Source organism: Hyla sarda, chromosome 2 (genome assembly GCF_029499605.1).
Source record: "Hyla sarda isolate aHylSar1 chromosome 2, aHylSar1.hap1, whole genome shotgun sequence".
Lineage (NCBI taxonomy): Eukaryota > Metazoa > Chordata > Amphibia > Anura > Hylidae > Hyla > Hyla sarda.
The window spans coordinates 321455203-321471025 of record NC_079190.1 but is presented as its reverse complement, the minus strand read 5'-3'; the positions used below and the strand labels follow the sequence as shown (position 1 = coordinate 321471025).

Below are 15823 nucleotides of genomic sequence, written 5' to 3'. Positions count from 1 at the left end.
TGCTGCTGTAACCTAAAGAAGTCTGAGTCAGCTAGGTAGGTTTCTTGGAGGAGGACAATGTCCGGGTGGAATCGTTTCAAGTATCGTATAAAAAGTCTTCATTTTTGGGGGCAGCGAAGACCCTTGACATTCCACGATATTATGTTAGGCATGGTAAATCAAGACAGTCTAGACAATCCCTCATGAAGGGCTGTGCAGATATTATATGTGTAAGTAGATATGAAAGGGCACAGCAGCAATGGGGGCATACCAAACATGACCCTGAATAAGTAATACCATGTAAAGTATCTGTAAGGTAGGATAGGTGCCAGATAATAAACTAGGCAGTAGTTTCCACTGGAGGTTCCGAGCTGTGGGAAAGAACAAACAAAACAAAAACAGCACACAAGCAAATAACAGTAAACCATCCTGCAAAAAATCCTAGAAAGTGTTGCTAATTTAGCGACACCTTCCTTTTGGATAATGGACCTCCTTTTTTCGGCCGACATAGGCATCTAAGTAATATCATACATTTTAGGACACCCATGTCCCCCCCCCCCCCGACCCCTTCTAAGATGGTCGAGTCCCTCAGTCAGGCAGGTGAAAGGCCAACCCTGCCGTGCGGCAGTGTAGCACTACAGCACCAAAGCCGGGTTGGAATATAGCAACACTGGAAACCTTCTGCATATCAGCGTCATACAGGCGAGGAAAATAAAAATAAAGAGAAAACCTGAACGTCCGGTTCATCATTCACGAAGTCCCAGCAGAAGGCTCAAAGGCAAGAAGATGAAGTCATCAGGAACAAGGAACAGCTGTGGTCAGTCAGGTGAAGATCGCCTGTCGCTGTCATAGCCACGACCTGGAGAGCGATGACGTCTACGTCAGTGTCTTTGGCTTGCGGAGAATTGCGAGTCTCTAGGTGCTGAGCGGGAACAATGATTCCTCCTCGGTGACCTGGAACGACGAGTGGGTGTCCGAGCCGGTAGACGGGAAGATGACTTGGAAGAAGAGGACAGCAGCTGGTCTACTGATGAAGATGCTTCCTCTGGAGTCTTGAAAGTGGTAGTAGAGCCGTCAGGATGGAACACCCTCAGGGTGGCTGGATACTGCAGTTGGAATCTATATTTCGCCTGAATGAGCTTTGTGCAAACAGTGCTGAAGGCCCTCCTTTGTTTCGCCACTTCTACCGAGAAGTCCTCAAAAATCAACAGGCGCATTCCATGAATTTCCAGGGGTTGTGACAGACGGCGGTACACCCTCAGAATATCAACTTTGTCGTTGTAGTCCAGTAGTCGCAGAATGACTTGACGGGGGCGGGTTTCCGGAGTGGAAGATGGTCGGTTAGGCTGGGGGGTAAAGCCGGGCCAATTCTGTGGGCACGTTCCACCCTGCAGGGATGAGACAGGCCAAGTGACTTAGGAAGATCTCGCTCACAAAAGCGTTGCAGGTCGAGAGGTGCTACTTAACCCCCACTATACGTAAATTATTGCGCCTAGAGCGATTTTCTAGGTCTTCCATTTTTTCGCCAATGCGGGTCATCTCTAATTCCATGTCATGTAGGCGTTTAGCTGCAACCGAGTCGGTATCCTCTAATTGGGAGGTTCTGTGCTCCAATTCTGATAGGCGGCCAGTATGTTCCTGTACTTCTAGTTTTAGCTTTTGGAGAGTTGCTTTTAAGACCTCCTCTACAATGTTCCTACAGTTGGGGTAATACGCAGCGCCATTTCATTCGCCAGGTGCTAATAGTCTATGGAAAAAGCCGGCCCTGAGGAAAGTTGAGGGGTTGCAATAGTAGTCCCGGGGAGTGAGGGGCCCACGGTGGCAGTGTGCATTCCCAAGTGTGGGTCAGCTGGCAGGCTGACTTCCATTGCGGTTACCTCAGAGTTCAATTGCCCCTCCGTCCGTGGTGGCCGTGATGTCGCCCCCGATGCGGCCGCCGCCATTTTTGAAGAGCCGGGCTGCGCCATTTCTGGGACTGCAGGTGGTGCCGGTTGTTGGGAGCCGCCATGCAGTGTCGCCCCGTCAGTCCCCGGCGTCCCCACGCAGGTATCATTCATTGGTGGCAGTGTGGGGACTCCCGAAGCGGGCCGCTGCTTCTGTCCTGCTGCCGCCGCCATGACAGGTGCGCCTTGCGGCGTGTGCTGGGGAGGCGCGGGCGGCGATGGACCGGAGGAGCCGCCACGTTGGAGGTACCTGTCCATCCCCTCGGTCTGGCAGAGGTATCGGGTGGTGTCCAGGGACTTCCGAAGGCCGTTAGTGCAGCGGTACCGAGCTGGTATGAGCCGGGGGTGGAGGAGCACAGGCGCGCGCCGTCTACATCAGGCCGCGCCGGAACCGGAAGTCTCAGGTGAGGTATTTTAGTAAGCCAGGATTTTCTTGGAGTAAATGTAAGCAAACTTTCACTTTATTGCGACTTTTTTGCGACATTCGCATTTTATAAATCTCTAACTACCATAAGCTGATTTGTGAAAGTTGCTTACAAAAGCTGAAATCAATATTTTTGCTTTTCTCGCTCTGAAGAATGATTGTCGCAAAGAAAAATGTGTAGTCGCAACTGCGACTTTTTAGCGACAAATAAAAGGAAAAAAAAATGGGTAAACACTTTTATGAATGTCCCCCATAGAGATCATGAGCAAATTGTGCAGGTCTGTTTATGTATGTGTGCATGCAAGCAAGAGTGTATTTGTGTATGTGTATATATGTGTGTGTGTGTATGTGTGTGTGTATATATATATATATATATATATATATATATATATATAGTATACAAAAAAAAGAAGATTGCAGCAGCACACATTGGTCAAAAAATGTAGGCTCTTAGCGCACTTTTTGATCAAAACGTGTCCCCCCATCCACCACGGGGAGGTGGCCTCATTTAGGATGGGACCCTAACTCAAATTCTGAGCCTAATGCTCGTATCCGCTCACCTCTGCTGGGCATATAGCCTCTGACTGGGTGACATGTTGGATCCATTAACAATTTAAAACACCAGCTGTGAAAAAGGGGGAGGGGTGCACAGCTAAAGAGGGTGCCATTCCCCCTGAGTTGTACAAACAAGCAAAAAGAAAAATAGCCAGCACAGCAACCTAATACACGGGTGCACGCTGCTGTGGCAAATACAGAGTATACAAAAAAAGAGGATTGCAGCAGCACACATTGGTCAAAAAAATTGAGGCTCTTAGCGCAACATGTCACCCAGTCAGAGGCTCTATGCCCAGCAGAGGTGAGTGGATATGAGTGTTAGGGTCCCATCCTAAATGAGGCCACCTCCTCCTGGTGGATGGGGGGGACACGTGCTGCTGCAATCCTCTTTTTTTATATTCTCTGTATTTGCCAAAGCAGCATGCACCCTTTAATTAGGTTGCTGTGCTGGCTATGTTCCTTTTTGCTTGTTTGTACAACTCAGGGGGAATGGCAATCTCTTTAGCGGTGCACCCCTCCCCCTTTTCCACAGGTGGTGTTTTATATTGTTAATGGATCCAGCATGCCACCCAGTCAGAGGCTATATGCCCAGCAGAGGTGAGTGCATTCAAGCGTTAGGCTTGGAATTTGTGCTAGGGTCCCATCCTAAATGAGGCCACCTCCGCGTGGTGGATGGGGGGACATGTTTTGATCAAAAAGTGCGCTAAGAGCCTCAATTTTTTGACCAATGTGGGCTGCTGCAATCCTCTTTTTTTGTATATCATGTATTTGCCACAGCAGCGTGCACCCGTGTATTAGGTTGTTGTGCTGGCTATTTTTCTTTTTGCTTGTTTATATATATATATATATATATATATATATATATATATATATATATATATATACATACACTCACATGCGCGCGCGGCGTGAGTTTGTGCTTTAGGGTGCACACCCTACTGCAATTTGCTGCGCACGCCTATGGCTGAAGATGAAACTTTATTTTTACAGCCAGCAAGGGTGCCCTGTTGTGTTTCAGGTTGTATCACAATTAACAGTTTCCAGCAGGGTATGAAGGGTTTTATCTTCCCAGTGTCCCGATACATTTCGTTTTTGTGGAATGTACTGTTTGTTACATGTTACAGGAGTTGATGACTTTTTTCAATTCAATTCACATCACAAACATACACACAGTATTAACCCCTTAAGGACCCAGCCATTTTACACCTCAGGACCCGGCCATTTTTTGCAATTCTGACCACTGTCACTTTAAACATTAATAACTCTGGAATGCTTTTAGTTATCATTCTGATTCCGAGATTGTTTTTTCGTGACATATTCTACTTTAACATAGTGGTAAAATTTTGTGGTAACTTGCATCCTTTCTTGGTGAAAAATCCCAACATTTTATGAAAAATTTGAAAATTTTGCATTTTTTTAACTTTGAAGCTCTCTGCTTGTAAGGAAAATGGATATTCCAAATAATTTTTTTTTTATTCACAATATGTCTATTTTATGTTTGCATCATAAAATTTACGTGTTTTTACTTTTGGAAGTCACCAGAGGGCTTCAAAGTTCAGCAGCAATTTTCCAATTTTTCACAAAATTTCCAAACTCACAATTTTTCATGGACCAGTTCAGGTTTGAAGTGGATTTAAAGGGTCTTCATATTAGAAATACCCCACAAATTACCCCATTATAAAAACTGCACCCCCCAGAGTATTCAAAATGACATTCAGTCCGCGTTTTAACCCTTTAGGTGTTTCACAGGAATAACAGCAAAGTGAAGGAGAAAATTCACAATCTCCATTTTTTACACTCGCATGTTCTTGTAGACCCAATTTTTGAATTTTTACAAGGGGAAAAAGGAGAAAATGTATACTTATATTTGTAGCCCAATTTCTCTCGAGTAAGCACATACCTCATATGTCTATGTAAAGTGTTCGGCGGGCGCAGTAGAGGGCTCAGAAGCGAAGGAGCGACAAGGGGATTTTGGAGAGTACGTTTTTTTAAAATGTTTTTTGGGAGGCATGTTGCATTTAGGAAGCCCCTATGGTGCCAGAACAGCAAAAATCCCCCACATGGCATACCATTTTGGAAACTAGACCCCTTGAGGTACGTAACAAGGAATAAAGTGAGCCTTAATACCCCACAGGGGTTTCACGACTTTTGCATATGTAAAAAAAATAAAAATAAAATTTCACTAAAATGTGTGTTTCCCCCCAAATTTCACATTTTTGCAAGGGTTAATAGCAGAAAATACCCCCCAAACATTGTAACCCCATCTCTTCTGAGTATGGAGGAATCCCATAAGTTGACCTGAGGTGTACTATGAGTGAACTACAATGCTCAGAAGAGAAGGAGTCATATTTGGCTTTTTGAGAGCAAATCTTGCTCGGGGGCATGTCGCATTTAGGAAGCCCCTATGGTGCCAGAACAGCAAAAAAAAAAACACATGGCATACCATTTTGGAAACTAGACCCCTTGTGGAACGTAACAAGAAATAAAGTGAGCCTTAATACCCCACAGGGGTTTCACGACTTTTGCATACGTAAAAAAAAAATAAAAAAAATCACTAAAATGTGTGTTTCCCCCCAAATTTCACATTTTTACAAGGGTTAATAGCAGAAAATACCCCCCAAAATTTGTAACCACATCTCTTCTGAGTATGGAGGTACCCCATAAGTTGACCTGAAGTGCACCACTTAGGGGCGAACTACAATGCTCAGAAGAGAAGGAGACATATTTGGCTTTTTGAGAGCAAATTTTGCTCGGGGGGCATGTCGCATTTAGGAAGCCCATATGGTGCCAGGACAGCAAAATAACCCCCACATGGCATACCATTTTGGAAACTAGACCCCTTGAGGAACGTAACAAGGCATAAAATGAGCATTTACCCCCCACTGGTGTCTGTCAAATCTTTGGAACAGTGGGCTGTACAACATTTTTAATTTGCACAGCCCACTGTTCCAAAGATCTGTCAGACACCAGTGGGGTGTAAATTCTCACTGCACCCCTCATTACATTCCGTGAGGGGTCTAGTTTCCGAAATGGGGTCACATGTGGGGTTTTGTTTTTTTTGCGTTTGTCAAAACCGCTGTAACAATCAGCCACCCCTGTGCAAATCACCTCAAATGTACATGGTGCACTCTCCCTTCTGGGCCTTGTTGTGCGCCCCCAGAGCACTTTGTGCCCACATATGGGGTATCTCCGTAGTCGGGAGAAATTGTGTTACAAATTTTGTGGGGCTTTTTTCCCCTTTACCTCTTGTCAAAATGAAAAGTATAGGGCAACACCAGCATGTTAGTGTAAAAAGTTGTTTTTTTTTACACTAACATGCTGGTGTAGACCCCAACTTCACCTTTTCATAAGGGGTGAAAGGAGAAAAAGACCCCCAAGATTTGTAAGGCAATTTCTCCCGAGTACGGCGATACCCCATATGTGGCCCTAAACTGTTGCCCTGAAATACGACAGGGCTCCAAAGTGAGAGCGCCATGTGCATTTGAGGCCTGAATTAGGGATTTGCATAGGGGTGGACATAGGGGTATTCTACGCCAGTGCTTCCCAAACAGGGTGCCTCCAGCTGTTGTAAAACTCCCAGCATGCCTGGACAGTCAATGGCTGTCTGGCAATACTGGGAGTTGTTGTTTTGCAACAGCTGGAGGCTCCATTTTGGAAAGAGTGGCGTACCAGACGTTTTTCATTTTTATTGGGGAGGGAGGGGGGCTGTGTAGGGGTATGTGTATATGTAGTGTTTTTTAATTTTTATTTTATTTTGTGTTAGTGTAGTGTAGTGTTTTTAGGGTACAGTCACACGGGCGGGGGGATTACAGCGAGTTTGAGCTGCCGCGCAAAATTTGCTGCATCGCAAACTTGCAGCCCGATACTCACTGTAAGCCCCCTGCCCATGTGAATGTACCCTGTACATTCACAGGGGGGGGGGGGACCTCCAGCTGTTGCAAAACTACAGCTCCCAGCATGCCTGAGAATGTTTGGGAGTTGTGGTTTTGCAACAGCTGGAGGCACACGGGTTGGGAAACACTGAGTTAGGAAACAATGTTTCCCAACCAGTGTGCCTCCAGCTGTTGCAAAACCACAACTCCCAAACATTCTCAGGCATGCTGGGAGTAGTAGTTCGGCAACATCTTTAGAGCCAGATGTTGCCGAACTACAACTCCCAGCATGCTTGGAGTTGTAGTTTTGCAACATCTGGAGGACTACAGTTTGCAGACCACTAATACAGTGGTTCCCAATCTGTGCCCTTCCAGATGTTGCAAAACTACAACTCCCAGTATGCCAAAACTGTCCAGGCATGCTGGGAGTTGTAGTTCTGCAACATCTGAAGGGCCAGATGTTACAGAACTACAACTCTCAGCATGCCTGGACAGTAAGGGCATGCTGAGGATGTGTAGTTTTGCAACATCTGGAAGGGCACAGTGGTCTCCAAACTGTGTACCTCCAGATGTTGCAAAACTGCAACTCCCAGCATGCCCAGGCGCCAAGGGCTGTCTGGGCATGCTGGGAGTTGTAGTTTACAGGGTCCTATTACAGCAATGCATGTCGCTTTACGGCGACGTGCATTGCTGTAAAGGGCCCGACCGCGGCTGAAGATCTACTCACCTGTAGCCGCCGCCGCCGTCTTCATCGTCTGGATCCGGGTCTTCACGGACGAGGTAAGTACCGGGGCCGGTCCCCAGCACTCCCCCGTCCCCCGCCGCGTCCTCCGGTCTTCCTCCCGTCCTCTCCGGACTTTCAGGGGCCGGGCAGGACGGGAGGAAGTAACCGCCCCCCCTCCTGCGATTGGTCGGTTAACTAACCGACAGATCGCAGGGGATCGGAGGAGGTGGCCGGCTTGCCACCTCGCTCCGATACTCCAGCATGGTCCTGGCTGTCTGCGACAGCCGGGATCATGCGAAATTACCGGGCGGTCGGGTCCCAGAGACCCGATCAGCCCGGTATCGCCGCAGAACGCAAGGGCAATTTCCCTTGCGATTTGCGGAGATCGCCGACATGGGGGGCCTACATGGCCCCCCTCGGCGTTTGCCCTGGATGCCTGCTGAAGGATTTCAGCAGGCATCCAGTTCCGATCTCTGCCCGGCGAGCAGCAGAGACCGGAAAACGCCATCACGTATGCAAACGTCATGGGTCCTTAAGACCCAGGGTGTGAAGACGTATGCATACGTCATGGGTCCTGAACAGGTTAAAGGGGTACTCCCCTAGGAAACATTTCTTTTTTTTAAATCAACTGGTGCCAGAAAGTTAAACAGGTTTGTAAATTAGGAAAAAAAGGATGTGTATGTGCAGCTCACAATTAATAATACACACCGAGGTCAAACTAGGGCATGCAACTATATAACTAGTTGCAAAAAAGGGAAAACCAGAAACAAAAACTCTTGCCCGGACCTTCTAGGTGAGTATAAGTAAACTATAATTGAGTTTATAATTATAGAATAGATTACTGGGTCGTGCTTCAATAATAATGTAATTTACAGATCCACACAGAGAAAGAGGATAGAAACACACTCATCCAGATCAGATGCCACTTCTAGGAGATCCTCATGGATACAAGTCGTGGAGACCGGATCCTAGCCAGGGAGAGCAGCGGCGCGTGGGAGAGTTATCAGACGCTGGCCACGGACCGTATCACACCTTCCGGTGCTTCGCCAGGCCGCTCTGACATTATATAACCCTGAAACGCATCTAGTCCTGTATGCTTAGCCACTGGCACAAACGCAATTTATGAATTGTGTCCACTACTGACGGCTAGTTACCTTCTGTGAACCGGCAAACTACAGCCTATCCAGTCCAGCATTTGTCTGGTCGAGCTATTACATGTCCAACTCAGTTGCAGTGTTTCCAGCTTCAACATCTACTGAAGTCACACGCCGGTAACACGAGGTGAGCTCCTCGTATCTAGCATGCGGTCTTCGGTCCCACACAGCCAGCATCGTAGCCCAGCGGTGAGGATTTCTCCATCTACAGCGCCTGCCCGCGCCAACGGTCCTCCGGCAGCTTGTGTACATTGGCGCCTGCCAGCGCCATTAGCCCGTGATGACCACCACCACTTCACAATAGGACTCTGCTAGGCTATTTCTTTATCGCCATCTGGGACCGACGCACAGAGGATTCAGTGCCATAAACCATCTAGGCACTGTCACAACAATACCTGTTTCCAGTGCGAACTGCCCGAGTTGTTACAAAAGACCGGTAACATTATTTAAATTGCTACAAACTGTCTAGTATCATAAAAAGGGACACATTTATACATATGCATATTCTAATGTGGGAAATAGCCACTTAAGTATTGTAATATTTAGGCTCTGCTTATGGCTTGTTTTGTGCAATAGGTATCTGCTTATCTCATAACAGGCATTTGCTTGTTACACACAAGAAACCACATATTTATGTCAGTATTATAATTATATGCTTATTATTCTATGTACTTATTATCTATTGCCTGTATTTTATGTGTTCTCCACACACGGGCCCTCTGAGGAGTAACCTTTTATACGTTGTCATTTTAACATATAAATTACATTATTATTGAAGCACAACCCAGTAATCTATTCTATAATTATAAACTCAATTATAGTTTACTTATACTCACCTAGAAGGTCCGGGCAAGAGTTTTTGTTTCAGGTTTGTAAATTACTTTTTTAATTGCCTTTCTGTCTGACCACAGTGCTCTCTGCTGACACCTCTGTCCATTTTAGGAACTGTCCAGAGAAGGATAGGTTTCCTATGGGGATTTGCTCCTACTCTGGACAGTTCCTAAAATGGACAGTTCCCCACATTAGGTGCAGTACAGTTCCCCCACATTAGGTTGGCAGTATAGTTCCCCCCACATTAGGTGCAGTATAGTTCCCCACATTAGGTCCAGTATAGTTCCCCCACATTAGGTGCAGTATAGTTCCCCCACATTAGGTGCAGTATAGTTCCCCACATTAGGTGCAGTACAGTTCCCCCACAGACATACAGCCTTCAGCCGTATACAGTGTATGGCTGTATGGCTGGAGGCTGTATGCCTGTTTACTGCCCCACTTCAGTGTTCCGACCACCACTCCTCCGGTTCGGGGTCACGATCTACTGCTATGGCCTATGGGCCATAGCAGTAGGTCCCGGGACTGGAGAGGAGCGGTGGTCGGAACACTGAAGATGACGTGCTGGTGAGTGGTAACTTACTTTGCGTGCGTCCTCCTCACTGCTCCGCTTCCCTCTGCTCTTCTATGGGCGCACGCACGGGAGGTCAGTGACGTCCCTGCGTGCGCTACCTCCTGGCGGCCCCTGCGTTTTTAAAGTTAAAGCGGGGCCACAGAGAGGTAACCGGGGCATCCTTGTGTACTGAAAAGATTTTTCGGGATACCGGGATGTCCCGAATGTGACGGGAGCCCCCTGCAGGCTAGGGGCCCGGAGCAGGTGCTCCATGAGTGCCAATGATGATCCAGCCCTGCCTCTATACAGGTTTTGATAAATCTATCCCATTGTGTATCCCCTTTTTTTTTTGCCATTTTTTGTCTTTTGTAGAAAATCATTTGGTAGAGCTGATCTGCAGTAGGGGTAGGGATATCCCACAGTGTACCCGAGCTGAAAAAGGATGGAAAATAATGTCTTACACATTGAACTGTATTTGAACAGGGTGGGGCACGGCAAAACACAGTACAGTACATATATTACATAGTATAGTAATGTGGAAACCTACAGTCTTACTGTAGAAACTGCTTTGTTTTTGGGGTGCCTTACTAAGTGATTGAGGACAACTGAATCTTTATAGGGGTTTATTACAAACTACACATATACATATAAATACAAAGGGGGATCCTAACTAATTAAGGGATAGGGGTGCAAGGAAGAGGGGAAGGTGAAAGGAAGGGGGCAGGAAGTGCTCTCTAACTCATCATCCTATGAGTAACACATATATAGCAGTCATCCACACACATAACCCATACATTGCCCATCCCAAGATATCTCCATGGCCAATCAGAACAGTTACAGTTTATTTGCATTGCAATCAGTTCTTGTCCTTTTGATGTCTTCTTGAGTGGGGGGGGTCTTCTTTATTGTCCCATACTGTGTTGATAGATATCCAAGTTTCCTTGAGAACCACACCTTGGTGGGCTGACAGGATGATTTGCAGTCCATTGTATCCAACACGGCAGGGGCTGGTTTTATGGCTTATTATTTGAGGCAACAGGAACTGTAGCTCCCCTCTATTCTTATCACTCAGGTGCCAGGCTTATCGTATGGCTTTAAACAGGATGAAAGCAAATGATTGTCTAATCAGCTGTTTGCATCAACCACAGTTCTTGAAGCCAGTCCTGCAGACACCCTACACCATTCCATCCATGAAAATTCCACTGCATTCCAATATATTCGAGTCCATAATAAAAACACATCAAAATTATATTAGTGTGGCCAATGTTGGCTGCAACATACGCCCCTTTGGGCCTGAATGGCACACAAACACTTGAGCCACACCCAAAATGAAGTCCACAGTCTTCTGCACAGTCCTCTAGATTACAAAAGTCCATTTAGCTTCTGGATCCTCCTCAGGGCCATACTGGTAGAGGTAACAATTTTGAAGAGACTGGGCATAAATGAACATTGCACCATTCACTCACATTCACACTCCTATCAATGGGTATCCAACAACATAAATTATATAAAATATCATGTTCCCCTATACACACAGCTACCTGTGTCATTGACAGATACATAATAGTAAAAGGCAATATCATGATTACATGTATAAAACAAACTCATAAGCTGAAACTGTATCCATCGGGTTTCTCATTTCTTTGAACAAATTAAGTTTATGGGTATATGTTCCATGACATCATGTTTTGGCACTTTCCATTGAATGTAATTTGCCATGTTTGCACCAGCTGATCTCTCTTGGTGACCAGTAGATAGACCATTGCTTTTTAATTGTTAATAGGATTATTTGAAGAAATCTTAGACCGACAGAGGGATTCATTTAGTTGCCATCACATGTATGGCCTATATACACATCCAGGAACCAGCACATGCCAATCTTGTCTTTGCTTCACAAAGGATCCTGGGAACAAAAGAACAAGAGCAGTATCAGATTCTTAGCAGTATAATATAATATATGCCATAATATCAAAATTCCTATATATCATTGAAAATACAGCTAAATTGTAGTGACTCATGGCCTATATGGTGTTTCCTCCATGCATTGTGCATCTAATATCCAAATCCAAGCTGGGTTCCTTCTTGCTAGTCTAACATTAAGACATATCCCTAAATAACTGAAAGGGAGGAAGACATTTCCTAGATTTAACAAGCAAGGTAAACTCCTGAAATGGCTGCACTCGCTTTATCCCTGATTGGGCTTGTTACACCAATTCCCTTATATATATAACCCGAATGCATGCAAATGGAAAAAAGGTTTCACAAAAATCATTAAAATCTTTAACACCAATTAACTTTTTTGGACCAATAAACATTTTAACGCCCCTTTGGTACCAAAAGAAAAAAACAAATTGGTACCAATCAAAAAATAAAAGGTAGAATGCATTGGAAGAGAAATATTTTTAGGGAAAAAGCAAAAAAAATAAATAATAATAATCTAAGCAATGAACACAGCTGTTTCAAAAGCAAAATTATATGCTTAATAGAAAAAAAAAACATACTCCTGGTCATCTGGAGCATAAAAGAAATAACACAATGCCGACACAAGATACACAATGAACAGGACATAAACAGACAACATAAAATATATCATAGATTAACTCAACTTTTATCTATCTCATGATGCATCTTTAGGTAATTCTGAGTAAAGGTCTAATCAATTCTATATCATTCCCACCGGAATCCCAGATTTGTAGTGGTCGCTCTTTATACATTTCAATTATCAATCTACAGCTCATGATTGAAGTCTGTGACCTGTTTGGAAAAGGACATAACAAAAACAGACATACATACACCTATATAAAAACACTAGGTTAGTACAACACCTTCACATCACAATGGGATGTAAATTTTTGAATAATTGTTTGCAAACAATTGACCCTCTACACTTGAGCTCATTGATAAAACCACGTGGACTTTAAATAAGTGAATTGGCCAAATACACTAGATTATTTACTAGAATAACCTGTTGAAGAAGCATAGAGATTAGTATCTTTGCTGCAACATCACATGGCAATGGTGGTCAGTCTGTAAGGAAACACAAACACAATTAGAATACAAAAACACACATGTAAAACAAATATAGTTCTGTCATTTATATCTATACCAATATGTCCATATCACAAAGTTCCTCAATGTTTACCAACACATATTAGCAGACTGTGCTGTGCTATTAATCAATAGGGGTAGAGCAATCTGTGACCAACTCAAGAATAGTAAAAATGGCAGATTTACCCATAGATTGTACATTGGGATATTACTGCCTGCCTTTTGCTGTTCACAAGGGGATGTGTCTTTCTGTTTCTTTGTCTCTTCATTTACATTAGGGCACTGTTTTGTTGGGGATTTTGATGCAAATGTAACAGGGTCAGTCTCCATATCACCCATCTCTTCACACCTTTGTGTGACCTCTTTATTCTGGGTGGTATTCTCCCCCTCTGGCTGAATGCTGCTAACCTCTTGCTGTGATGAATGGTCTATAGGCTCAGGATACACATTAGATGTCTCACAATATCTTTTAATATGTCCTGGTCTCCCACATTTGTAACAATATCTAACCCACCATTTCCTCCTAGGTCTATAAACAACAGATATGTTTTCAGGTGTCTCATTCCTGTCTCCAGACCCTTCACACCAGTCCCTCAAAATATTGATAAATTTCTCATGGGAGCTGGTATTTCTCAGCGCCAATCTCGTGGTGTAATCTACATTACATCTATTTGCCATGGAATAGAGGAAATTGGTATCATCCTGAGACATTTCTGGGCAGTTATAAACAGACTTATATAGGGAGAGATAATCATTACAAAACATGACCGGATCATCACATCGCCTGAACCGCAACTTTCTTAGGGCATCTTCACCCCTAATGTCTCGCCCACCTAAAACACGCTGCAGCTCCTTCCTCCTGAATTCTGCACCTCTACAGTCATCATCTATGTGGGCAGATGTTAACTGCGCTGCCAGTGGCCCTGGAAGCCAAGCTCGGAGCAGAGACCAGGCATCTTTGTTATCCAGGTGATACTGCTTCACTACAGCTTCAAACCTATTGGATAAAGTTATGGGTGATTCGCTAGTATTACAGTCTCCAATAACTTTACACAAATGGAGTCTGTCCTGGATGGTCAATGCTGGAGGACTATCAGCTACCATGCCTGTTACCTCGCCCCCACCCATAGAGGAAATTGTGCAGATATTTGTTACTCCACATTTATGCAATGTAAGGGAGCGGATGTGCTGCTCTTGGCTGATTAGCTGGGATCTTGCTTTAGACAGCTGCCCTTCTAAATCAGCTATCATCACCTCCATCTGACTAATCTTATTCTCTAAAGACAATAAATGGGACCTGTTAGAGCCAACCTTAAGCTCATACCTCTCTGCCAACTCCACCAGCCCTTTGTTTCTTTCGGTTAATTCATCTATTTCTGCCTTTAAATTTCCCAATTCATTACTGGACTCTGCAGATATTTCAAGAACAGACTCTGCAATCTTATCTAAACTCTCTTTCATCTGCCTCCTCTCATTCTGCCACTTGGTCTCCTTCTCTTCCGCTATCTCCTTAATTTTCATAAGCAATAAGATTTCATTACCTAACTTTTCTTTCTTCCACTTCTTGCTATTCTTTTTACAATCAATGTTACCATTATACTCCTGGCACTGCATCCTCAATGCCATAAACTGATCTCCCAGAGATCCATCTGCACATGTCTGGTACTTAGCAGAGGCATGCTTCTCCACAAACTTCTCCACAAATTCCATATTAACAATACAGTAATATACAACAAACAAAGCTAACAATATAACCACTCCCACAACAACAAGCAAAACCTAGGCCTCACCTGACCAGTAACTTATCTAGAACAATGGTCTCACACAACATATATTCGGCCTACTCCAATGTAAAACTCACTTCTAAAAACACAAAACAAGTCACACTTCCTTTACAACTATAACTAATCACTACCAATAAAATGTCCTACACAACCTGATTAATAGTTACACTAAACTTGCTAGGATCAGCTTACAAATAACATAAATTAAACAATACACTCACCAGGATTTCCTTTGTATCCAAGATCCAGATTCCTCGTTCCTCGATCTTTTCCTCTTAGAAATTTGGAGCAAAGCAGATTCCTTTCCTGTGGATCCTCTGTTGAATTTTAAATCACAGTCCCATCTGGGGTGCCAAATGTAGAAACTGCTTTGTTTTTGGGGTGCCTTACTAAGTGATTGAGGACAACTGAATCTTTATAGGGGTTTATTACAAACTACACATATACATATAAATACAAAGGGGGATCCTAACTAATTAAGGGATAGGGGTGCAAGGAAGAGGGGAAGGTGAAAGGAAGGGGGCAGGAAGTGCTCTCTAACTCATCATCCTATGAGTAACACATATATAGCAGTCATCCACACACATAACCCATACATTGCCCATCCCAAGATATCTCCATGGCCAATCAGAACAGTTACAGTTTATTTGCATTGCAATCAGTTCTTGTCCTTTTGATGTCTTCTTGAGTGGGGGGGGTCTTCTTTATTGTCCCATACTGTGTTGATAGATATCCAAGTTTCCTTGAGAACCACACCTTGGTGGGCTGACAGGATGATTTGCAGTCCATTGTATCCAACACGGCAGGGGCTGGTTTTATGGCTTATTATTTGAGGCAACAGGAACTGTAGCTCCCCTCTATTCTTATCACTCAGGTGCCAGGCTTATCGTATGGCTTTAAACAGGATGAAAGCAAATGATTGTCTAATCAGCTGTTTGCATCAACCACAGTTCTTGAAG

At 44.3% G+C, this 15823-nt stretch overlaps 1 protein-coding gene across 1 annotated transcript; it reads right to left on the bottom strand.

Moving 5' to 3' along the window:
- Positions 1–860: 860 nt before the first annotated feature.
- Positions 861–15001, bottom strand: LOC130357454 (posterior protein-like). The gene is made up of 2 exons (XM_056560149.1): positions 13267–15001; positions 861–1367 (listed from the first exon to the last, which is right to left on the bottom strand). The coding sequence occupies exons 1-2, from the start codon at positions 14788–14790 to the stop codon at positions 861–863; spliced, it is 2031 nt and encodes a 676-aa protein (XP_056416124.1). The 5' UTR covers positions 14791–15001.
- Between the last annotated feature and the right edge of the window lie 822 nt (positions 15002–15823).